General features: G+C 46.3%; 1 protein-coding gene across 2 annotated transcripts in view; it reads left to right on the plus strand.

Annotated features, from left to right (window-relative positions):
• The first annotated feature begins 4,315 nt into the window (after positions 1-4,315).
• The window catches only part of FGD5 (FYVE, RhoGEF and PH domain containing 5), a 114,793-nt gene continuing 94,812 nt past the window's right edge, over positions 4,316-24,296 (plus strand). The window contains exons 1-2 of one of the 2 annotated variants that reach the window (XM_005870020.2): positions 4,316-4,363; positions 8,258-10,937. In XM_005870020.2, coding sequence (XP_005870082.1) covers positions 4,357-4,363; positions 8,258-10,937 — 2,687 coding nt within the window. In that variant the 5' untranslated portion in view covers positions 4,316-4,356. The remainder of the gene's footprint in view (positions 4,364-8,257; positions 10,938-24,296) is intronic. The other variant, XM_014542714.1, reaches the window with a different exon arrangement.

Genomic DNA, 24,296 nt, shown 5'->3' on the forward strand with positions numbered 1-24,296 from the left:
CGACGGCCGAGAATCCCCCGACCGTCCTACTCTGCTGGGCTTCGGTGGAGATCTGGGCGGATCCGGAGCCCCCTCACCCAGGAGGCTGAGAATCATCGGGGCCCCTGTCCGAGTCACCCCGCCTCAGGGACGGGGGCCCCCTCGGTCTCGGCGAGGCCTCACCCTGGCCGCGACGCCCTCAGCCCACTCCCACGGCGGCCCCCGAATGGGGGTACCCTCGGCGATGGAGAAATGCCCCCTTCGCAGAGGCAGCTTGGTCGCACCCCTACACCCTCATCCCGCTCCTGGGGCCCCCGCCAGACCCTTGCTGGCTCCTCGGGGGCTCCTCTGGCACCGGGTCTGTCCACGCTCTCCCCGCGCCGGTTCCCTCATCACTTGGCGGCGCACCCTGCTCTCTCTCCACACCCCGACGTGGAGCTTACTCCCCGGACAGGACTAAAAAGCCCCCAATCGTCTCCCCTCTCCCCTTAGCACCCCCGTCCCGGGCAGCGCCCGGCCGGCCTTTGTGCCTCCCCCGGGACCGAACGGGCCGAGGGGACACTCCCGGTCGGGGCCGAGCCGCACTCCGTGCGGAGTTCCCTCCCTTCCCTCGAGCCTCTGCCCGCGCATCTGACTCCCCAGTGCGGGGACGCCGTGCCATCCAGATGCCCTTGGCAGTAAATATGCTTGGTCTCTCCTGCCATTTAACAGATGTAGCGACTGAGCCGCAGAGATGGGCGGTGCCGGGAATCTGGTTCCCGGGATTCCTGACTCGGTCCACAGGGAAGGCAGCAAGTCCCCCCAAAGAGGAGAGTTTGCAAGGGAACGGTCCCGGCTAACTTGCTTCATCCTCCTGCCAAGGAGCGATCGTCTCTCTCTCTCCTCTGTCTCCTCTCTCTCTCCTCTCTCTCTTGCTCAGAATTAAGCAAAAGGCAGCCCTCTCCCCAGCCAACATCCGTGTCTGAAGCCATACTCCAAAACAGACATCCCTAAAGAAACAGGAAGCCACCATTTTGGCTGTCTTAGAACCATATATCCTGCTGCTGCTGCTGCTGGTGTGTGTGTGTGTGTGTGTGTGTGTGTGTGTGTGTGTGTGTGTGTGTGTGTTTTCTTTTTAAAAAAATGTCTCCCCCTTTTTAGGGATTTTTGGGTTGCATGTTTTCCTCTCCTCTCTAGAAAAAAATCATAAAGTTTTGAGGATGTGGAGGTGGGGTTCTGTTTTTATTTGGTCCATTTACATGGCTTTAAAATGAAAAAAGTCATTGTGTTAGCGGTGAGATGCAGACAGGAGAGATTGCCTGGACTGACCTGAACAAGGAGCCGGTTGGGGACTTGGGAGTGTGGCCGCCTCCCCGGGTCCAGCTCCTGTTGTTGCTGAGCATGCGAACACCTGGACAGAGTGGGGGTCACGGGATGGCGGGGGAGACGTAGGAGCAGGTGTACTGCTTTGTGGGCCTGGAAAAGGCTGGAGAAGGGCCCCAGTGCCCAGCCAGCCACTCCTTGGAGGAAGAAGGTCGCCTCCTGCCTGTTCTGGCACAGCCTGGACAGAGCCGGGCTCGCGTTTTCCTACACTCCTAATAAAACTTGCTTTAAAACAATGGTGAGAGCGGTTCCAGTTTTCCCACGTTTCCCCGCTTGAGGCTTGGACGAGCTCTCCCTTCTCTGAGAATCTGGGGGATGGAGTGAGCCCAAATCAACTGAGAGGCCTGTGTAGTCCCAGTAATTCTCAGCAGTTGCCACTGTGTGATGGCAACAATAGAAACCTCACATAATGATTTCTGTGTGCCGTGCACCATAGTGGTTCACAGACTCCATGGGACCATCATATACTTAGTTACGTGACCCTGAGCAGGTTACTTAATCTCTCTGTGTCTCAGTTTCTTCATCTGAAAAATGGGGATAAAAAGATCTTTGTCATTGAGTCCTCATGATTCAAAAAGTAAAGCCTGTAAGGTGCCTGTAGTATCTGTCACATTATAAGTGACTAATAAACACTACCTAATATTTATTGGGTACTTACTTAATATGAATCAGGTACTGCTTTAAGTGTTTTACTTGTATCAATGTGGTTTCCATATTTACCTGATGAGCTGAGTACTATTGCTATCTTCATTTTATAGATGGGAAAACTGAGCTGCAGGGATTAAATGGTGACTGACTTAATGGGAAGCCAAGATAGGATTGAAACACAGACTGTCCAGCTTGAGAGCCTGCTTTTTTATCTAGTGCCTAACATAGTAGGTACACAGGAAATGTTTGCCAGTTGACTTTATTAGTCATCTTATGTCTGTTATTTCCCTTGAACTTCTCAAAAGCCTTAAGAAAAAAGGGAGTATTTCTTCCATGTTACCAAGAAAGAAACTGAGGCTCAGAGAAGCAAAGTGATGTGCCCAAGATCACACAGCTGGTATGTGGCAGAGCTGGGACTGAAGTCCAGGTCTATCTGAGCCTGGGGCCCATGCTCATCCACCTCTGTCCCATGCTGTTTTCCCATATAAGCCCTGTTGTGGATCACTGGACTAGCGTAATAGCAGCTTAATTAAGAAATCATCTGGCTTGGCATGGACATTCCAGCAGGCACCCAGGAATGAAAGTTAATTTAAGATGCAATTGGAAGGTGAAATTGGAAGATAATTACTCTTGGAACATATGGTTATGAGAGTTCCAGGGGGAGTCTAGTGAACTGCAGTTGAAACAGGCTCAGGGACTAAAGACATGGATGTCAGGGGACATCCTAAGAAGAGCCATGAGTTTAATAGTCTGCAGTTGGCCAGAGCAGAAGGCACTTACTGACTGGCGCAGCCCCCTCACTTTACAGCTGGGGAAACTGAGGCTCAGGGAGGAGAAGGGACTTGCCCAAGGTCACACCTCCCATTAAGGGCAGAGCCAGGCGTGGAGATCAGAGCTCTCGACTCCCAGTCCAATGCTCCTTCCAATACACCTCCTAATTGAACCTCTATGTAGCTGACAAGGGAGCAGTAAGCATGAACGTGTGAGTGACAGATATTTAATTAAAATAAAGAAAGAAAATATAAACTGGTACCGAGGGCTGGCTGGGGATGATTTCTATCACCAGAAGCTGTTAAAAATCTCTTCCTCCTGTGGCTGAGGTTCTCCTACTCCCAGTTAACTCTTGGCATCTTGGCTTGAAGGGTATTCGAGTCATCCTCAGACATAGCAAATTGCCAGGGTGTCTGGGGCATTAACTCAGGCTGGGGAGGTCATAACTCCCAGACTCTGTGATACAAGAAGAGAGGATTCATACAGCAGCCAGAAGGATTCGGGAGACAGCAGAGGACCACCAGCTCCATCCATGCTGTGTTCTGGGCAGTCAGAAAGTTAGATTTAACCAGAAGAGGGACCCCCAGCTCTGATTTATCCTACAATTCTCCTACCCCCACCATGTCCAAGCTCAGCCAAACTGGACTTTTTACCATACTCCCAAAGGTCTTTGTATATTACTGCCTCTGGGCCTCTTCACACTCTGTTCCCCATACCTGGGATACTTAACCTCCTTTCAATTGTGAAATCCTCCCTGTCCTTTAATGTGTACCCTGGTGCAACCTCTTCCCTGAGCCTTCTCCAGGCAGAGTGGATCTGAGACCCAGATAACTTTGTATCAAGGGCAGGGGCTCTCTCTGGTTCCCTTTTGTGAGGGAGGCAGAGAGGGAGCAAAGATGGAAGCCCTCACACTCCCTTCTTTTTCTTTGTTCCTTCCTCAGTCTCCTTTGCTGACTCCTTCTCTCTCCCTCCTTGGTCTCGCTCTTTTCTCAGTCCATACTCCTTCACTTGGTGATCTCACCAGGTTCATGCCTTGACTTCCATCTCTGATGGAATCCTCCAGCCAGACTTCTCCCAGAACCCAGACTGGAATACCCAAGGCCCCACTTGATGACCCCACTATGGTGTGTGAAAGGTAACTCGAATCTAACATGTGCAAACTAAAATTCTGCTTTCCCTCCCTAGCACATGCAGACTTACCCGGCTCAATTGGAAGCAACTTCATTTTTCCAGTTTCTCTGACTCAAAACCTTGGTGTTGTCCTTGACTTTTCTGTTTCTCTTACACGCAGTATCCAGATTGTCAGCATATCCTGCCAGCAATACCTTCTTGTTTGGAATCTGACCTTTTGACCACTTCCGCTGCTACTAACCTGCTCCATCATCTCTTGCCTGGATTATTGCAAGAGCCTCTTCACGGTCTCCCTGCGTTCATCCTCACCACTTCTGTTTAGTTTAACATATTAGCAAGAGTGAGCGTGTCCTTCCTCTCAAGGCCCTGCGTAATCTACGCCCTCACCATGGCCCCTCTGACCTCATCTCCTGCTTCTCTTTTTCTCTTGCTCACTCCCCTCCAGTGACTCTGGCCTCATTGAACATGTCCGGTGAGTCCTGGCTTCCCTTACCTCTTTCAAGTCTTTTCTGTAATGTCTTCTCAGTGAGATCTATCCTGGTCACTCTATTTAAAATTGCAAAATCCCTCAACTCCTAATCTTTTTCCATAGACTTTATGGTCATCTAACATAAAATATGTAAGATTCTCATTTTATTTGCTTATATCCCACCATTAAAAGATAAGGTCCATGAAGGACAGGGTTTTTGTTTAGTTTATTGATGTGTTCAAAGATTCTAGATGGGTGCCCACACATAGTAGGTGCTCAATAAATATTTAATGGAATTGGATTAAAGGAAATTGGATGGGAGCAACTGAAAGTCATCCACCCTGTGGCCAGTTAGTATTTCTGAGCTCTGGACTCAGGCTTATGTAAATTTCTTACCTGGCTAGTTGTTCCTGGTCTCTTTAGCCTCAATTTCCCTGCTTTTTCTCTTTTCTCTACCTCGCTAGAAGCTGGGAGCCCTGTAGAAGAAAGGCTCAGTGGCAAAAGGGTTGAGGCAGAAGTTCAAGTGACTGCAGCAGGACACCCACATTCTATCTGAGCCCTGCTCCAGATTTGCTGAGTAACTCCATGCCAGTCACATGCCCTCTCTGTGCCTCAGTTTCCTCATCTTTCAGTGAGGGATCAGATAAGGCTTTTCTGGTTTTGGCATTCTTTGATCTCAGAACTGGAAGCAGGGCATAGACACTGCATTCTTGTCATTCGTAGGGGCTAGATGGGGAAGGCATTTTCTTGCAGGATCACGCCTCAGACGCCCACTGTAACCTTTTCTGAGGAGACGGCACCCACAGATCAATAGCTTGATTGGATGAAGGATGGGGTGGGGGTGGGGGTGGTGCAGCCAAGGTTTTGGTCATTTTTCAAGGCCTTTCTGTCTCTCTGTCAGGTCTCATGGCGCTCATGTGAAATACCACCTGTTAAGGATGAGAAATGAGAGTCCCTGCTCCCAAAGAATAATTTCATGCCAATGCCTAACACTTGATGTTAAGAATATGGAGCTAATATTACGTAACACTCTACAGCAGTATAGAGCAAGACTTATACCAGGGGAAGTTATGGAGTAGGCAAAGACTGACTTCATTAGAACAATAGTAGCTACTATTTATTGAGTCCCCCTATGTGAATGTCTGCTACTAAGCACTTTTAATATGCATCTTTTAATCTTCACAACACCCCTTTGAGTGTAGGTGCTACTGTTGTACCCGTTTTACAGATGAGGGAATTGAGGCTTAATTTCATAGCTTATAAGTGGCAAAGCCAAATTTTGAAACCAGATCAGCCAGGCTCCAAAGGCTTACTCTGCAACTCTACATTGAGCTTAGCTGTTTAAGCTCCAAATTTGGGTTGTTGTTACTGTTTTTCCTAATGTGGACATGCACTTTTCTAAATGAGGATATACTTGATTGCTTATGTAAACAAGGAGTTGGGAAGTCACATATTACATCTTGAAGATTCTGGGTTGTTATCTGGATGACAGTGGAAAGCCTGGGCATTGATGCAAACGAATGTAGTTATGGGTTAAGAGGTTGATGTTATGGGTACATTAGCACTGGGTAGTTTGATAGCTGTGCCTCTTTTCTCTCTTTTCTGCTTTCAGCTATGACATCTTGCAGTCTTCAGTGTTCCTGCTCTAACTTTCTCCCATACCCCTTCTAAATATCTGTGCATTGGGAAACCAGACAACCAAGTTCATTAGATGTATGTTCAAGTACAAGTAAAGAGGCTCTGAAATGAAACCCTTTTAGGAACAGAATGCATGGGCTTTGTAACCTGTATTATGATGACTCCAGGCCCTTTTTCTTTCCTTTGGGGCCTCAGCTGAATTTAATATAGTCCTGCCAGTTTAATATCTTGAAATTGAGGTGACAATAGGACAGTCCTATGGAGATGTCTCAAGTCAGAGCTGTGCTGACCAAGACCATAGCCACTGGCCCCATGTGGCTAATGAGCACTTGAAATGTGGCTAGTCTGAATTGTGACATGATGTATGTGTAAAATACACTTAGTTCACAAAAGATTGTCAGCTATTTCATCAATAAATTTTGTATATTGATTACATGTTGATCCAAACATGATCCACTGATTACATGATGGTATTCAAAATAATATTGTTGATATATTGAGTTCAAAAAACTGTATTGCAAAAATTAATCTCACCTGTTTCTTTTTTACTTTTTAATGTGGCTATAAGAGAATGAAAAATTATATATGTGAATATAAATGTGGCTTACATTATATTTCTGTCAGACAGCCCTGGATTAGATTCGATTGGGGTTCGATGCTTCAAGGATTACCTGGGAGTCACATGTTGGGGAGGAGAAGAGAATCCCCTCATTTGCGGAATGGGTATAGACCTCCAGGCTCTATGCTCCACCTTCTTTCTGTCACAAGCTAGGCTGTCATTCTGAAGCTGCTCTGTGTCAAACCCAAGCCTTAGTGGGAATGGAACTGGGAGGTGAGACTGGGCTGAAGCGAGACTTGCACATCCTAATCCATGGGCAGTGGGGAACTAGGCAGTGCTTTTGATTTGATGGATTTTGATGGACTTGTATTCCTGGAAATCTGCCTTCCTCACTTTGACTGAAGTGTGCCCAGGGGCTCAGAGGTTCCGTAAGAGGCATGGAGATGTGGGCTGGCTTGTGGTAGGAGAGATGCTGAACTTGGAAGTGGGTGACTACTCCCTTGACGCTATACTTGTCCAGGTCCCTTCCAGCCTACAAAACTTAGCTGAAATTTCTCCTTCTCCAAGAGGTCTTCCCTAACCATAGTAACTCTTGCTTCTCAAACTCCTGCTGTGTGTACAGTTTGTACCACATCTTTTATTCTGCTGTGGTTAATAGATCCTCACCATCCACAAGGGAAGAGGCCTTTTGCAAACATCCATGTTGTCAAATGCCATATCATTTCGCCCATGAAATTTGGATGCTGTAAAATTTGTATGCAGGCCACCTAGCTAGACACCAGTCTACAGCATGTAGAATTCAGAGGTGACTCTCAAGAGAATCATATATCACTGTCACAAGCCTTTGGTGTGTCATTCTTGAGGGAATGAGATAATGGCTATTCAGTTATAATATTCCAAGAGTGTACAGCTCTGTCCTCCAATTGTTCTGTTAGTCTTCTCTCCCTAACTCAACTCTGAGTAGTCAGCAGAGGTGTCCTTCTCTTCTTCTTTTTTTAAAAAATATATTTTTATTGATTTCAGAGAGGAAGGGAGAGAGAGATAGAAACATCAATGAGGAGAGAGAATCATTGATCAGCTGCCTCCTGCACACCACCTACTGGGGATCAAGCCCACAACCCGGGCATGCGCCCTGATCAGGAATTGAACCGTGATCTCCTCGTTCATAGGTCGATGCTCAACCACTGAGCCATGCCGGCTGGGCGGTGTCCTTCTCTTCTTGACCCTAGAAGACCCTACTGTATATAGTGCTATGGAATAGATACAGGTATCCAATGAGTTAATTGTAGAATAAATGTAAGCTCTATCAGGGCAGCAGGGATGGTGACTGTCAAGTTCAATATTGTCTCCTGGGTACCTGGCACACAAAAAAGTGTTTAATAAATAGTTGTTGAATGAATGAGCACAGTATCTGCACACCTTTATTTGAGGGGCACAAGATGCCATTCGATCGGGTTTTGTTAGCTGGACTTTATATAGAAGAAATGTCTAGTCACCTTGTTTTCAGAATGAATTTTTAGTGGAAGGTCAATGGATTTTAAAGATAATATAGAGGCATAAACCTAAGCCAAAACATAGTAGATTGGGTTCACATGGGCGGTTGGGAAACCATCTTCAGTGTTCTCTCAAAAATAATAAGTGGGAGTGGAAATAAAGGTAACTGTACTTTTTGTCTCCTTTTCTCTATTTTCATCCTTTAGATTCACCAAAACCACCAGTTGCTCCCAAGCCAAAGAATGCCAGTCCCCTCACACCAGTGACTGCACCCAAATTCCCTTCGTCACCCAGGCCTGACAGTCTTCACAGTCCCAACTCCATGTCGAGGGGGCCAAAACCCCCCATCGCCCCTAAACCAAGGCTGGACACCCCCAATGAGTGGAGGGCCAGTGTGTACATGATCAACAGCTTGAACAAATGCAGCAATGGGAAGCTGCTCTGCGTAGATAAGGGACTTTATGAAGAGCAGCAGTCCAACCTGGAGTGCTCTGAGGCCGAGGCCGATGAGGATTACATCGTGGTCCCCAGGGCTCCACCGACAGAGGATGAACCCAGGGATGGGGACTCTGTGGAGAATGCAGTCACGGTGCCTCCGGATGCCACTGGGGAAGAGGAACCCCAGGAGGAAGGTGAGGAGGAGGGGACAGGAGCTGCTGAAGAAGTGGCAGCCCCAGCCGAAATGGCACTGGGTGGAGAGACTGATGAAGGAGTAGCCCCCATTCCTGAGAAGGTGAGGGCTGATGACTGCGCCCAAGACCCAGAGGAAGAGGAGCAGAAGCTCACAAATGAGGAGGAAGAGAAGCTGGTGGAGGAACACAACATGTACAACCTGGAGGATAGGGGCCCTTGGGATGGAGAGGCAGTCTTTTCGAGCGATATCATTCTAACTCAAGTTGATGTAGAGGATCCAGAATCAGCTGGCAAGGAGCCTGGGCCTCTTGGGACACCCAGGGAGGCAGAGGAGGATGGTGAGGAAGGCTGTGCCAAGACAGAACCAGGGGTGCCAGATGAGTATGGGGAATCTGACAGGCCCACTGAGGAGGGTGCTGAAGATACCAGTGAGGAACCTCTGGAGAATGAGGGATTGGCCACGGGCATCCAGGAGGCGGAGATAGTCACAGACAACCCTGACGTCTCCGAGGAGGAGTGTGAAGATGCCACAAGCGGGGGCAACCGGGATGACCAGGATGAACCACCTGACCAAGAGGAGAAAACTGACCAAGAAGAAATGGCAGCAGTCATCCAAGAGGCGAGAGAAGACGTTGCAGAAAGTGAGGACTCCGTGCAGGATGAACCTGCTGAGGAGAGCTGCCAGATCATTCCTTTCGAGAATGACTGTGTGGACGACTTTGTGACTTCACTCTCAGGGAGTCCCTATGAGTTCTTTCCTACAGAGAGCACCTCTTTCTGTGGTGAAAGCTACTCTTCTTTTTCTGAGTCAGCGAAAGGCTTAGAGTCGGAGCAGGAATCAAAGCCAGGGGAATGTGCAGACCAGGACACCGTGGCTGGGACGTTGCGTGGCCAGCATGGCTCCCTGCAAGACGGCACTGGGGAGGGCTTCTCTGTCCCTAACGTGCTGGTCTTGCCAGAGGATGAGGATGCCACAGACGATGCGCTCACCAACCCCTATGAGCTGGGAGTCGACTTGGTGTGCGGAACCGACCCTGGAGAGGGAGAAAAACCCGAGACACAGGCTGCATCAGATGCCCTAAGTGGTTATGGCTCAAAGGAAGAACTGAACTCTGATGCTGAGGGCGGCCTGATGCCCATCGACAGAAAGAACATCATCTCAAGGGCCAGGCCCCACTCTGGGAAAGTGCCTGGCTATGTCCCAGAAACTGTCCCAGAAGAAGCTGGACCAGAAGCTGTCTCATCGTCAGCCATTGGCATTGGGGGTGCCACCGAGGAGGCAAGAAAGATGGTTCTGTCATTGGAGGGGAAGCCACTAGAAGTCAGCAGGGCCTTACCAGCAAAGCCCAGAGCCTTCACTCTGTACCCTCGTTCATTCTCCGTGGAGGGCCGAGAGATCCCAGTCTCCGTGTACCGGGAGCCAGAGGCATCTGGCTTAGCCGACCATCGAATCAAAAGGAAGGATGACAACCTCTCTCTGCCCTGTGTGATTGGCTCCTCTGGGAGTTTCTCCCAGAGGAACCACCTTCCATCCAGTGGCACTTCAACACCATCTTCCATGGTCGATATCCCACCACCTTTTGACCTGGCCTGCATCACCAAGAAGCCTATCACAAAGAGCTCTCCCTCACTCCTGATTGAGAGCGAGCCCCCAGACAAGCACAGCAAGAAGAAGAAGTCATCCTTTAAGCGGTTTCTGGCGCTGACGTTTAAGAAGAAGACTGAGAACAAAGTACACGTGGAGGTCAATGTGTCTTCTTCCAGGTCTTCTTCAGAATCCAGCTACCACGGGCCGTCCCGGCTCCTGGAAATTGACCGCAGGAGCCTCAGCAACTCCCCTCAGCTTAAGACCCGGACTGGCAAGCTCAGGGCTTCCGAATCACCCTCCTCCCTCATCTTCTACAGGGATGGCAAGAGGAAAGGCATCCCCTTCAGCAGGACAGTATCCCGAGTGGAGTCCTTCGAAGACCGCTCCCGGCCCCCCTTTCTGCCCCTGCCCCTGACCAAGCCCCGGTCTATCTCATTTCCCAATGCCGACACTTCGGACTATGAGAACATTCCAGCTATGAACTCGGACTATGAGAATATCCAGATTCCACCCCGGAGGCCTGCGAGGGCTGGGACATTTACAAAGCTGTTTGAAGATCAGAGCAGAGCCCTGTCTACAGCAAACGAAAATGACGGCTACGTGGACATGAGCAGCTTCAACACCTTTGAGAGCAAGCAGCAGAGTGCAGACCAGGAAGCAGAAAGGTACCGTGATTTCGTTTTCTATGTTGTTTATTTAGCAGGTATAACTGTCCGAGTGACTCGGGATGAGTGGTTTTACCTCTCTGAGCCTCAGTTACGTCATCTGTGAAATGGGATTCATGCTACCTCATGGCAGAGTGTTTGAGATCAGAATAGGTAATCTATGTGAAAGTATGATCTAAAATGCTAAGTTCAGTACAAATGTGAGCATGTGTATTTGCAATATTTGTGGGAGATTTCTGATCTAGGTAGATAGCTTTGCTACTCCTCTCTGGGAAAGTCACCAAAGAGAAGGTTCTGGAATCTTGCCAAACTAAATATCTTTCACCATCAGGAAAATACCCTAAATTGAGATTGATACCTTTTTATTGTGTAAATATACACTCTATTGAAGGGAACTAGAAAAGATTATTTAAATTGTTTAAAAAGCCAAGGGTGCCCTGAGCTAAATTTCTGAATAGAAGTCTTTAAGAGGTACATCCAAGCGGATTTTTTTTATTTTGGACTTGTTCACCTTGGAAATGAGAGTGAAACACTGAAATAGGGGTTTTTCTGACCCCACCTTCCCAAGACTGACTGAACGCCCTTATTGATCATCCCAAGTAAATAATTGCCAAATCTTGCTGTTTCTTGTACATTATGAATACAACTTAACAGCGATGCAATTCACTCTCAACCAGTTACATTCTTTTGGGGCTACCTGATCTGAATTAATGAAAAGCCAAAATGGTTGTGATTTTAAAGGAAATTCTGATTCTTTCCTCTTGTGTGCACTAACTTAGCCCAGTCCCACACAGCTGTTGCTACCAGGACTTCCTAGGGGACTTGCAGTAATGAATAGATAAGAATGATTTGCAATTAGCATTCGCTGTCACTGGAGTATAGATGCTAGAAGTGTTTCTATGGTTTATTCTCTTGAGTTTTTTTACATGGTTCCCCACGCTGGCTCTATCTTCTCCCTACCCCAGGCCTGGGCAAGACTATTATTAATTAGTTCTTTATAGGATGAAAAGGTTTGTTTGCTGGAACAGAGGTAAATGCCAACACTGCTGGAGGGACCAAATTCAGTTTGGAGAATGTGGATGTGTGGGAACTCTTAGAGGGCAAGAGGCACTGAACCGACAAGATCATTTCATTAATGGTTATCAGCAGGGTTTGATGACACCCAACCCTAGCTGAGTGCCTCTTAGCATTAATGAAAATAGAACCAAGCTTTGAAATCATAAAATCTCCATGCTGGAAAGCATCTCAAAGGGTACATGGTCAAGCCTCCCACTTCTAACAATCTCTACCTAAATTCCACAAGCTACAGGGAGCTCACTACCTTCCAGAGCTGCCTTTTCTGTTGCTAGGTACACTGATTACGTTTTTCTTTCTGACTGAGGCAAAAACTACCTCCCTCTAATATCCCTAACTCACTCATGCTGGCTTTCCCCTTTCGAGCCAGGTGGGTGAGCCTGTTTCCTCTTTTGTGTGACAGCTCTTCAGAAATTGAAATCTACTGTAGAATTACAGAATGGTATAGCTGGAGGGGACCTTCAGGCGACATTTGGTCCTGTTACGGAGGTGGAAATAGAGGCACAGAGAAGGAAAGGGACTTGCCAAGGGTCTCTCAGCCATTTAGTGGAGAAATCAGCGGTAGGACTCAGATTTCCTGACTCCGTCAGGAGTTTGCAGTGAATTATGCTGCAGGATGCCAAGTCGGGCTGTGCATGCAGCACACTGTGCGACCCTGGGTCGCATTTACCTTTTAGTCGGTATATGGTGGTGCCCTCTGGAGTTGTGCACTGCACAGGCGTTGGCCATATGCAAAGGCCCCGATGTCTTGATCTGTAATTTGTCCAAACAAACAAGTAAAAAGATTTCTTCACCCAAACTAACACGACAATAAGGGAATGTTAATGTTACCTTACCTTGATTGTTTACTGTGTGACAGGCACTGTGCTAGGTGCTTTCCCTGCATATCTCACATTTGATGCTACAGCCTGGGGCTTTGGTTGAGTATCCTAACTGTCAGACTCTGAATTTCCAAAGCACTGTCCCCCTCTCTGATACTATTTCACCAAAGGCCAGACTGGCTGGGATAAATCTCCCATGCAGGAACCACATCCTCTTGGACATCAATCAGTGAGCAAAGCTTTCTTCCATTTTCCTGCATGAAACAGATGGGAGCAGAGGGGGAGAAAAATCCCTGCTTTGGGCTGGAACAGGCCTGGGCAAGGGATGTTTCAGACACATCAAGTTGAGAGACACAAGGGACTGCCAAGGGGGTGGGGGCTCCCCTGCTGCTTCGCCTGAATGAGAGCTTTGAGAATCGAGTGGAGGGGTGCTGCTGATCTCAGACAGGGGTGCTTCAGGTTGGAACAGAGGCGAGAGGCAGTTCCTTCCTCCTCCTACTTGTCCTGCCCCATACCTTGCTTGAGTGTGAGGATCAGAGATAGAAGCCAAATAAATATCAACATCCTGAAAGAACATAGGACCGTGCACCAGGAGACGTGAGTTCAAAGCCCACTCAGTCACTGACTTCCTGTGGGATCTTGGAAAGGGCTAGGCCACAGTTTGCTCATCTGTGAAATGGTGAGATTGGAGTAGGTTTGTATTCCTCAACCATTCACCTTTCCTGTACCACCTTTATATTTCTGTTATACTGCCTATATTCTCGCTTACTTTTTGTCTTTCAAGCAGTCCATCTTTTTTATTTTGCAAAAATAAAATATTTAGAAAGGGATTTTATGTCCTGGTAGGATGTGGAAAAACAGTTTCAGTTGCCATAAATAGAAGGCAGTTGTACAAATAAGATACAAAGGAAAAGAAAATAACAGGTAAAATCTCGCTTGAGGTTATTACTTGCCAAGACTGTGAGCTGAAGGCTTGGTCCCTTTGTTAAACAGGGAGAGGTGTTAAAGACATCCTGGCACCACACAGAGACTTTCTACTTGGCATAATCCAAAGGATTCATAAGGACTGGAAAGTGGTGTGATTCAATGTTATTTAAATCCAAGTTCTTTTTCCACTAAAAGTACTTTTCTTCAAGAAAGGGTAGAGTATATAATAGAATTCAGAGAGCCCATAGGGACCCCTGCATCAGAGCAGCAGCTCATCAGAGCGCTAATGGATGGTGATAAAGTTTCTTCTGTGCAGTTACTTCCTCTGAGATTTGTATGCACAGATAATAACATTTTAAGAGCTATAATAATATTCTTATTAACAATTTTCTATCTTATAAAACAAAATTTTATATACAGACATTGCCTATGTACATTTTCCCCATGGTATACAACAAAAGTTTTGTCATCCATTAAATTGTATTCTTTTTCCCTGAATTGACCCTCTTGGGGGAAAAAAGGACTAGAGATACAGTCTAATATTCCTACTTTTCAAATAGGTTGTTTTATGTCTTCAGTCAGTAGTCTTGGTTGCGGGAACCTAGGCTTGACTTCCGAATATCCATGGCACCTCAGTATGTTGGTTATGCACTAGGAGCTTAATAAATGTATGCTGATGGCCAGGGGTTTATGATTCTATGGGAGTAGAATTTTGAGCTTCACAAGGGTTTGGGAAAGAAATATAATTTATTACGTACCTATCTTTGGCAACACAGTGCTAAGTGCTTTGTATATACTTATAAAACACCCATTGCTGTAAAACACTACAAAAACTGATTTGTCCTAAGTATCTCATTTAAAACCTCAAAACTGTGTTTGTGGATGTTTGTTGTTGTTGTTTTGCACGATGTTAATCACAGCATTATGTATCAGCAGAGATCTCTGGTGTCACTTTTTTCTAACATTTCATAATGAAAACATTCAGACTTATAGAAAAGTTGTTTTTACAGTGAATGTTCATATGCTCAACCCCTAGAATATACCATTGCCATATTGCCATACTGTGTCGAGTGAAGTATGGAAGGAGATGGTCACACCATCACTGGGTAGGGGAAAGAGGGTCCCTGAAATGTGAGTAGAAAATGCTTTAGGACCAGACGAGTAGGAGTCCAGAGGAGGATGGGATGGCTTCAAAGACAGGGTGGCATTTGAATAGACACTAAAGGAAAAGTAGGATTTTGACATCTGGAGCAGGAGAGGAGAAAGGTGTGAGGACATACAGAGAAACTTCAGGCTGTAGTTTTTAGCTGGTAAAGCTGTAATGAAAATTATTTTATCTTGCTTCAGAAGGTACTTTGATATCTTTAGTTTGAAAAAATGGTTCAGATCATCTGAAGACATGGAGAATATATGAAGGAGATTGGGTTGAAAGACTTAAGGACTAAACTCAGACACCATCTTTTTCTAATTTCTACTTCTTACCACCAAACCTTGCATCAGCTAATTCACTCACTCCCTCTTCTAACATTTGTTCAGCATCTACTAATTGTCAGCTACTGTTCCAGGTACTAGAGGGATGAAGGTCCCTGCCCTCAAGGTCTTTCAGTCTGGCTGGGGAGAGAGACTGATTGAGGCCATTAGAACCTGGTGTGATAAAGGCTTTGTTAGAGGTCCCTCCAAACAGTCCTGGAGGAGTCTATCTGAGAGACACTTGAGGTGGGTATTGCCACAGTAATAAGAGCTCGTGATGGAGACAAACAGTCCAGGAAGAGCACAAGCCTGTGCATGAGTTTGGAGATAAGAAAGAACCTCGAAGTGTGCAGATGGAGCTCAGTGTGAACATCTGTGAGATGAAGTTGGGAAGGCAGGTTGGGACCCAGCCGAGAAGGGCCTCATATATTGGCTTGGAGAGTTAGCACATACCCCTGGGCAGTGGGGAATCCGAGCAGGTTTTCAGCGGGGGCTGCTGCAATGGGGATGGTGCATTGTCACAGACACCTGGGTGACAGGGTGGAGAGCAGAGGGGATGGAGAGATGAGAAGCAGGTAGGTTAATCAAGAGGCTGTTGCAATGGTCCCCTCCAGAGAATATGAAGACCAAGCAGGGCTGCAGCAGTGGGAAGGGGAGGAGTGGAGTTCTTGTCTCCAGAATGCCCACAGCAACCCAGTTCTCCAGTGTCCACTCCAGGGCTAGCTTATGTTTGCCTTTGCTTTTCTCTTCTCATTCTTTTACTTACCTGTGATAGTCTGGCTGGTCCCAAATAAATAAAAGATTTGAGTTGGTTTTCAATAAGAGACAAAGCAGGGAATAATAAGAATCCAGTCCTGAGAAGCGCCAGGCATTGTAGGGGCTGTGTCGTTGTTGAGACTCGACGGGATTGGACTTGCGGTATTTTCACACTCGCTAACAGGTAGAAATGCAAATCTTTGTGAAGACCTGACCGGCAAGACCATCACCCTGAAGGTTGAGCCTAGTGATACCATTGAGAATGTGAAGGCTAAGATCCAGGATAAGGAAGGCATCCCTCCTGACCAGCAGAGTCTCATCTTCGCAGGCTAGCAGCTGGAAGATGGCCGCACTCTTTCTGACTACAACATCCAGAAAGAGTCCACCCTGCACCTGGTCCTCCGTCTGAGGGGTGGCTGTTAATTCCTCAGTTTTGCATTCACAGTGCCCAGTGATGGCACTACTCTGCATTCCAGCCATTTGCCCCAATTTAAGTTTAGAAATTACCACTTCAGTAATAACTGAATCTGTTCAGAGTGTTAATAAAAGTTTTGTTGCATGGTAAAAAACAGAACAAAAACAAAAAAGTCCTTAAAAAAAGAAGTTAAAGGATACAAGCCAAGTCATAAAGTTGGGCAAACCAGACCAAGGCTGGTGACTGCCATTTAAATTCTGAAATCCATCACAAAATCTAGCAAAGGGTGCCTTCTTCCCTCCTCCCTAACCCCCAGAATTTTCAGAATACAATAAATATTTTGCTGAAGTGATTCCTTGAGAGACTGAAACCTGACTTTCATTTTTTACAAAATAAAAGTATTTTGTACTCCAGCAACAAATGTTCATATCATTGTAAAACAAAGGTGATTTACAGCCTCAGCGCGAAATCCTTTTGGCGGGAGGGGGAGATGTGGCAGAGTTGCATCTAAGCCTCCTGCTGACCATTGGTGCTGAGAGCTGCGTGGCTGGATTTTCGGCGAATCCCCAACCATAGTTTTCATTGGCATTTTTGTATCTGCCTGTAAACTGGGAGCCTTCCTATGATTACTATGCTTTTGACAAATGAACTCATGCAGAGCTTTCATTAAGTTTCATTGAAAGGACCTGGAAATGCCATAAAAATTATTATAATCTCAAAACCATCACATTCCTAATGCATGCGGCCGGGCTTCTTGTTGAAATTGACTGATGAGAATATTCAGTTTTTAATTTTCTGACTTAAAATAAGACCATCTGCAGCTGTTTCTTTTAGCAATAATTTTTAATTAAATGCAATAAAACTTACAGGGAAGGACCCTAATAAGAAAATCGTGTCAGGAACACCCTTATTGTAACATTTACTAGAGTGATATTAAGGCCCCCCAACTATTTTTTTCCCTTGCAGAGCTATAATATAGACAGAATCCTGATTAAGTGTTAATCACAATGTGGTTTTACCTTCATAAAATCATGGTTTCCCCCTGTGGGAGGTGTGAAAATAATTCTCACTAATAGAAGACAGTCTCGTTGCATGAGTTCTTTGGTGAAATGTCAGCAGCAGGTCTCCTGGACCAGCTGAGCCCCAGAGGAGGAGTGAGGTCTTTGTTCCAGCCCAGTTTGGATGGTGCTGGATGTATTCGGGCCTCCCTGTTCCCTGCCTATTGATTGGGGACGAGCGAAATCATGCACAGGGTGCAGCCAAAGAAAAAAGTTATGCCTGCATTTCATGCATTCCTTCAGTAAATCCATATCAAGTGCCTAGTAGGTGCTAGGCACTGCTATGTGAGCTTTGTAGCAAGCTGACAACATCCCTGCTCGGGCCCAGCTGATATTCTGTAAGGAGTCAGACAGTATACAAACTTAATAAGTAAATGAGATAATTATAAATAATGAGATCATTCTTTAGGGATGAGATGATTCTTTTATGAAAAAAGGAAAAAAGCAATGTGGTAGAAAGTGACTGGTAGATGGGGGTGGTCAGGGAAGGCTTCTCTGAAGAGAAGACATTTGAGTAAAACCTGGGTGATGATCAGACATCATCAGGAGGGAGGACATTCCAGGCAGTGGCAACAGCAGGGACAAAGGCCCTGAGACGGAAAGCCCTTACAGGGTTTGTGAAGAGGCCAGAAGGCCAGTATGAATGAGTGCAGAACACAATGGGAGAGTGATGGGGGATGGGGTAGGCAAGGGCCTATGTAAGATTTGGATTTTACTTTCATGAGATGCCATTGGAGGGAAGTGTTAGGATCCAAAAACGTTTGAATTATCTGAACTCTTCAGACCATTTCACAGAACTTGTACATTTAGGGCCAGATTAGCAAATGTAATTTGAAAATGTAGCAAAGAGTATTTCCTATTCAAAATGGTTCTTGAAGTGTAAAGAGGTCCCTGCCCTGCCCCTTGTGAGTTTTGGGTCTCAGGTCTCTCTTCCACCTGTGACTGCTCTGAAATGTTGTGGTGGTTCTGGGTTCCCCGTCTGAATGCTGTTTACAGAAGATGGTGGTGTTCCAGGAAACTAGGAGGAGACTAGCCCAGCCACGCCAGAAAAAGGATGGGAGGTGATAAGGTTGGGGAGTTTCTTGAAAAGGAATGTGCTGCATTTGGACTTGTACTGCCTATGGGAACTAGTTTGATCTGTGAACCACAGGGAGCTATTGAAGGTTTTCGAGCAAGGGAATGACATCATCAGTGTTTCTCCAGCACAGTTATTGTCAGCTGTGTAGGGTGGAATGGAGGAAAAGAAGCTGCCATGGTGAGGTGTCTAAACATTAAAGGATGGAGGCCTGGCAACAGGATCTAGTTCCTTCAGCCTCTGTAGTGTGATGCCTCCCAGCACGGCTACTGCACAATGTCTGGCTAGTGTGGAACTCCCCAGTGTAGAGTTCTCAGGGTGGCTGATGGCATTTAGGCAGTACAGGTGACAGGACCAGAGAGTCAGCGTGGAACAGCAGGAAGAGATGATGAACTTGAGTTAGGCTCTGCTCTTATCATCTGATCTGAACCTCAGTTTCCTCACCTGTTCAACTGGTACGGTGGTCGGTTTATCACGGAGCTATCGTGAGGAGTCAGAGATAGTGCATGAACAAGGGCTTTGTCAGGTATTAAAAACAAATACCGTCAGTCTTTTTAAAATATATATATATATATATATTTTTTTTTTTTGATTGATTTCAGAGAGGAAGTAAGTGGGAAAGAGAGACAGAAACATTAATGATGAGAGAGAATCATTGATCGGCTGCCTCTGCATGCCCCACACTGGGGATCAAGCCCGCAACCCAGGCATATGTCCTGACTGGGAATGGAACCATGGTCGACATTGAACCACGGTGGCCGGGCATACCATCAGTCTTGAACTTTGCTGCTAGGAGAACACATGCTGCTGTGCATCACAGCACATGAGGCTTTCTTGAGTGTTCACTATATGCCAGGCACTGTCTTAGACCCTGTGTATATATATTCATTCAGTTAATCTGACAAACAACCCTACAGCATAGATACTTGAAAAAAAATCTACACTTGGCAGATGAGGAAACTAAGGTACAAAGAAGTTAAGTAAAGGGCCCAAGGTTACACGATTGGTCAGCAGTTCCAGATTTTAACCCAGGCAGCTTTCAGCACCTGTGCTCTCAGCTCTGCTGTGAGGTCCTTCCTCGCTTTATGTGCATAATTTCATCTAACTTGCTGAATTTCCTTTTGTAAGTAGGTACTCAGTCTTACTATTTTGATAGAAGAGGAAACTGAGGTTCAGAGTGGTGACATGACTTGTAAGTCAGTAAGTGATGGAGCTAGGACCAGAAGGAAAGTATTTCTAGGAATGGATTCTTCCCTCATTCTGGTTTACTCTTTTTGAGAACTTCCCACTTGGAATTGACCCTCAGATGTCAAAGGTGAGGACACACAATGGGGTATGAATCTTCAGCACTGAAATTGCCTTATGACAGGCAATCAGAATGAACAGCTTAGGACTGCCACATGCATAGGTCTGCATGGCCAGGGGATGATGTAAAAAACTATATATAGAGAGAACAGCACACATAATTGCAGCAGCAATCAATGATTTGATATTATACTGAAGGTTAAGGCCTCCTTAGATCGCCTGGCTGGGCTCAGGAAGGGACCTTGGGGAATTTATCATCTGTGCTTACGATACTCTAGGTCAACAGGACAAAAAGCTCATAATAATTTCTGAGTGATGATTTAATGTGTTTCATCTGACTCTTTGAGAATGCCCCAGGACTGTTCAGCCTCCAAGAGATGAAAGCAGCCGCTGAGCCATGTGTCAGGGAATTCTGAGCTTGCAGCTGAGAATTGCGGTGGTTCCGTCTTGGAGACACATGTGTCTTGGCTGTTTTCCTGCAAGACGAATGTCTCAGGGTTGAGATTGTTTTTCAGGATGATGTGGCTGGTCTCTATGTAAACAGACCCCTTCTCTACATGCATAGGGTTGGTCTGGAGTCCTGGATAGGACTCAAGGGAGATTTGTCCAGGTCAAGGCATGACCCAAGAACTTGAAACTGTAGACTTGCTTGCATGATTATAATTAAGAAAACAAGACACGGGGGAAAAATCCTGCTTACAGAATCTTCTCAGAGACCTTAAGTTCTGCTATATTCTGTTAGGATGAGACTTTCTTATACCAAGTGATGTCCTGTGAGCTCTCCGTCACGGTCAGTAGTTGAGAACAGTCATTGAGCTGTCCACCTGGTGAGTGAAAAAGATACTAGAATCTATCATGAGGCTGCTGTGACTTGCACAGGCCAGGAAGGTGGCATGACCTACCTCAAGAGGTTGTTGTGAGGTTTGAATGAGTTAGCAGTTGCAAAGGATATATAGCCAGAGATGAGTGCATTTTAAATGCCCAGTGTACTCTAACTGTTCTTGTTAACACTATAGCAGTGTCTGTATTCATGAAATTCCAAGAAGACATTTGTGAATCCTCACCCACAGGAGCCCAGAGTTTCTGAGAAATGCAGTTTGAAAGCAGCACCTCACCTCAGGTAATCTGGGCATGTTTCTTTTAATAAGTGCTATCTGTTGAATATACATACTTATAAGTCTTGTTTACCAATAATGTAATCGGTGCTTTATAGCACCCTGTGCCAGACACAGTAGGGGAGTTGGAGAAATGCTAGTTCCTACCCATCTTTCAGAAACAAGCCTTTTGTTCTGTTGAATGGGGAAAGGAAGCAACACTCAGCAGGTTCCACTATCTGCCAATATTTTATATACATGTGTACACTCCACTGCTTTTATGTGTTATCTCTTTGATAATCAGCCCCATTTACAGGTAAGAAAACTGAGGCTCTAGGACATCATGTGGCAGAGAAGGCAAATGGGACCCAGAGTGGGCACAAGAAAGCAGGTCCCTACCTCATCGAGCGGTGCATGCTCCTGGCAAGAGTTGCCCCCACCTTAGGAGGCAGTGAGTTACCCTCACTGTGGATATTTTAGCAATTAATTTATGTGTGCAAAGGAGCTGGGTGAACCCTGGCCAGAGGCTCTCCTGGAGATTCCTTTTGTGAGCCAGAAAGCTGGGCTAGAGAACCCAGAGAAACCTTGATGTAGCAGCTACGTACGTGTGCACTATACTTTACGTTTTATAAAGCTTTCCATGCCTGTTAGCTCCAGCAATCACTGTAAGACATGGATTCAAAGCACAATTTAAGTGAAGACCTAAAGGAGTATTGGTGGTAGCCAGGCAGAGTTATTTTCTGGGTGGGGCCTTGGGTAAGCCATTTTCCTGGAAGGTTTCCCAGTTTCCTTGACTGTTAAGTGGGGACATCAATACGACAGGTATCTAATGGTTAAGAATAACCCATGCCAAGTGCTTGGTGCAGGGCCTGACATGCAGTGGGTTCTCAGTGAATGTAATTATGATTACTGTAATGATTGTACCTACTGTGAGGAAAGGATCTGAGGCAGTGTAGGAAGAGAAGGTCCCTATTAAGCCTGAGGGTTTAGGTAATACCAGGATAGGAGTAATGAAGAGCAGAAAAGGGACTGGAGGCTCAAAGAGTATTGTCCAAGATCACATAGCCGGCAAGTGTGTGAAGCTACCATGCCACATGTTCCATGGGAATTGAGGTGAACAAAAATGGGTCCCTGGGACTGACCCAGGGCAGGGTGTGGCAGGTCCTGGGCCACACCTGGAACTGCTCTGGGTGATAACAGAAGAAAGGAGGGTGATGTCATGCAGCTAGGGATTGTTCTGGGCTCATGCTTCCCTCTTGGGAAGCTCCTTGTAGATGCAACATCTGGTTTCTAGGGAGGTCCCTGGTCCAAACCCAAGTTTCCTCGCTGGCCTGAGGCCAGAGGTCAAGGCTGGGTTCAGAGCTGCAGAGTGAGTCAGTGGCGTAGTAGGGATTAGAGTTTAGGAGGCTGCTCAGGCCCCCAGGTTTCCATCCAAGGCTGGCCAGCAACACTTGTAGTGAAGAGACTTTTGCTCCAACTTTGGTCTTTCTTTGACCCTCCCTTATACACCAGTGTCGGGGAGGGTGATTCAAGATACCACTGAGCCTGTCTGAAATCCTTCACTTTACAGTAGAGAAAACTGAGGTACAGAGAGGGCCTTTAGTTCCTCGATTCCTCCTTCCACCAGATAAGCTGTCTCCCTCTTAAATGCATGAGGTAATGCTGGAGAGGACAGTGAGGACAAAGGAAGGACATGGCATTCTGATGGGGAAATTTCAGACACTGTATGAAATGCGTAGGAAAGTATTTTGGAACAGAAAGCTCTCTTTGTGTTCCTCAATCCCCAGCAGATGAAGCCATCCTTGCTGACCTCCCTTACCTAGGATGGATCACTTTCTCCTTTGCACTTCTGTGTATAATCTGTCTGCCATGTTGTTTATGTAATCTTCTCTCTCCCTTACTGCACTGTGTGCCCCTCCAGGGCATCACCACCTACAACTGATCTCTGTGTACCCAGCACTTGGCATAGCTTGGTACCCAGATGGTGCTCAATAAAAGTTAGTTAAGTAAATGGATGTATTTTGGGGATAACTGTGTTATCTCATAGGGGCACATCCCACCAGGCTAGGATTTTCCATAGATTCTTCCCAAACCCTAGTGTTACCCTGGGTGTTGGGACAAGAGAAACAAGGCAGGTTGACAGTCGGCCTGGGGAGACAGACACAAAATGCCTGATTACACAATTAATTATTTAAATTCAACTGTGCAGAGTGCTCCAAAGAAGTGCGGGCTGTTCTAAGAGCTTCTGATAGGTGCCTTGACCTATTTGTGGCTGGAGAAAACTGAGAAAATGAGACTTGGGCCTTAAATATGATGAGGAATTAACTTGATAGAGGAGGAGAATCAGGAAGAACAGTCCAGGCCTAAGGAACACAGTGTGCACAAAGATCCTGTGAGAAAGGTAGTTATTGTTCCCATTTTACAGATGAGGAAACTGAAGCTCAGAGCAGGGTCATGACTTACCTAAGGTCACATAGGTAACTCGAGAGGAAGCTATGGTTTGCATGCAGATCTATCTGACTCCAGAACCTAGGCACTGTCTTCTGCCGGCTATGCCCTGGATAGACGGTAAGCCCGAGCTAGCCTATGTGACATAGTGTGCCGGGCCAAAGCCCTCCCTTCCCACTGAGAAGGTGGACTCCACTCCCTCCCCACACCCAGGGCTCATCCACACACAAATCCTTCCTTTTCTCATTTGCTCTGCATTTCATTTACCTTAGCCTCACCTACCTGTGTGACTCTTTCCTCAGCCATCGTACTATGGGAGATCATGCAACAGACTCTCTCAAGCTCCTGACAGTCTGGGATTTTTACCACATATAAGTCTGACCTTGGAAAACTTCTGTGAGCCTCAAGCCTAGAAAGAAATACTCAAACCACTTTAGAGCAATTCACTGGGCATCTACTATGTGCCAGCCCCTGCAGGGTTGGGAGCTGGGGCACACAGATGAGGCTCAGACTTAAGGTCTGTGGGGGAGACAGATCCATAAACAGCTGACTGAATGCTGTTAAAAGTCTGATAGGATAATGAACAACATTCTGGCAGCACAGAAGAAGCAGCCAAGTGCAGTGAAGAAAAGGCTTCCCTGAAGAGTTTGCAGGGTTCAAATTGGACATTTGAACTGGACTTGAAGGGTGAGTAAGAGTTTGCATGGTTGAAGAAGTGTGGGAAGGGCATTGCAAAAGGAAGGGACAGCATGTGCAAAGACACAGTAAGAAAAGTCCTGAGTGTACAAAGCCTGAGGACAAGTACGCAGTGGCCAGACTTGCATGTGGTAGGGAGTGACCAAAGGTGAGAGTTTAAAGCCACTGGCTTCAGGTTCTAAAGTGCAGAGGGTAGACTCAGAGGCTGAGAGTGCCGGTC

Source organism: Myotis brandtii, unplaced genomic scaffold (assembly GCF_000412655.1).
Source record: "Myotis brandtii unplaced genomic scaffold, ASM41265v1 scaffold312, whole genome shotgun sequence".
NCBI classification, from domain to species: Eukaryota; Metazoa; Chordata; class Mammalia; order Chiroptera; family Vespertilionidae; genus Myotis; species Myotis brandtii.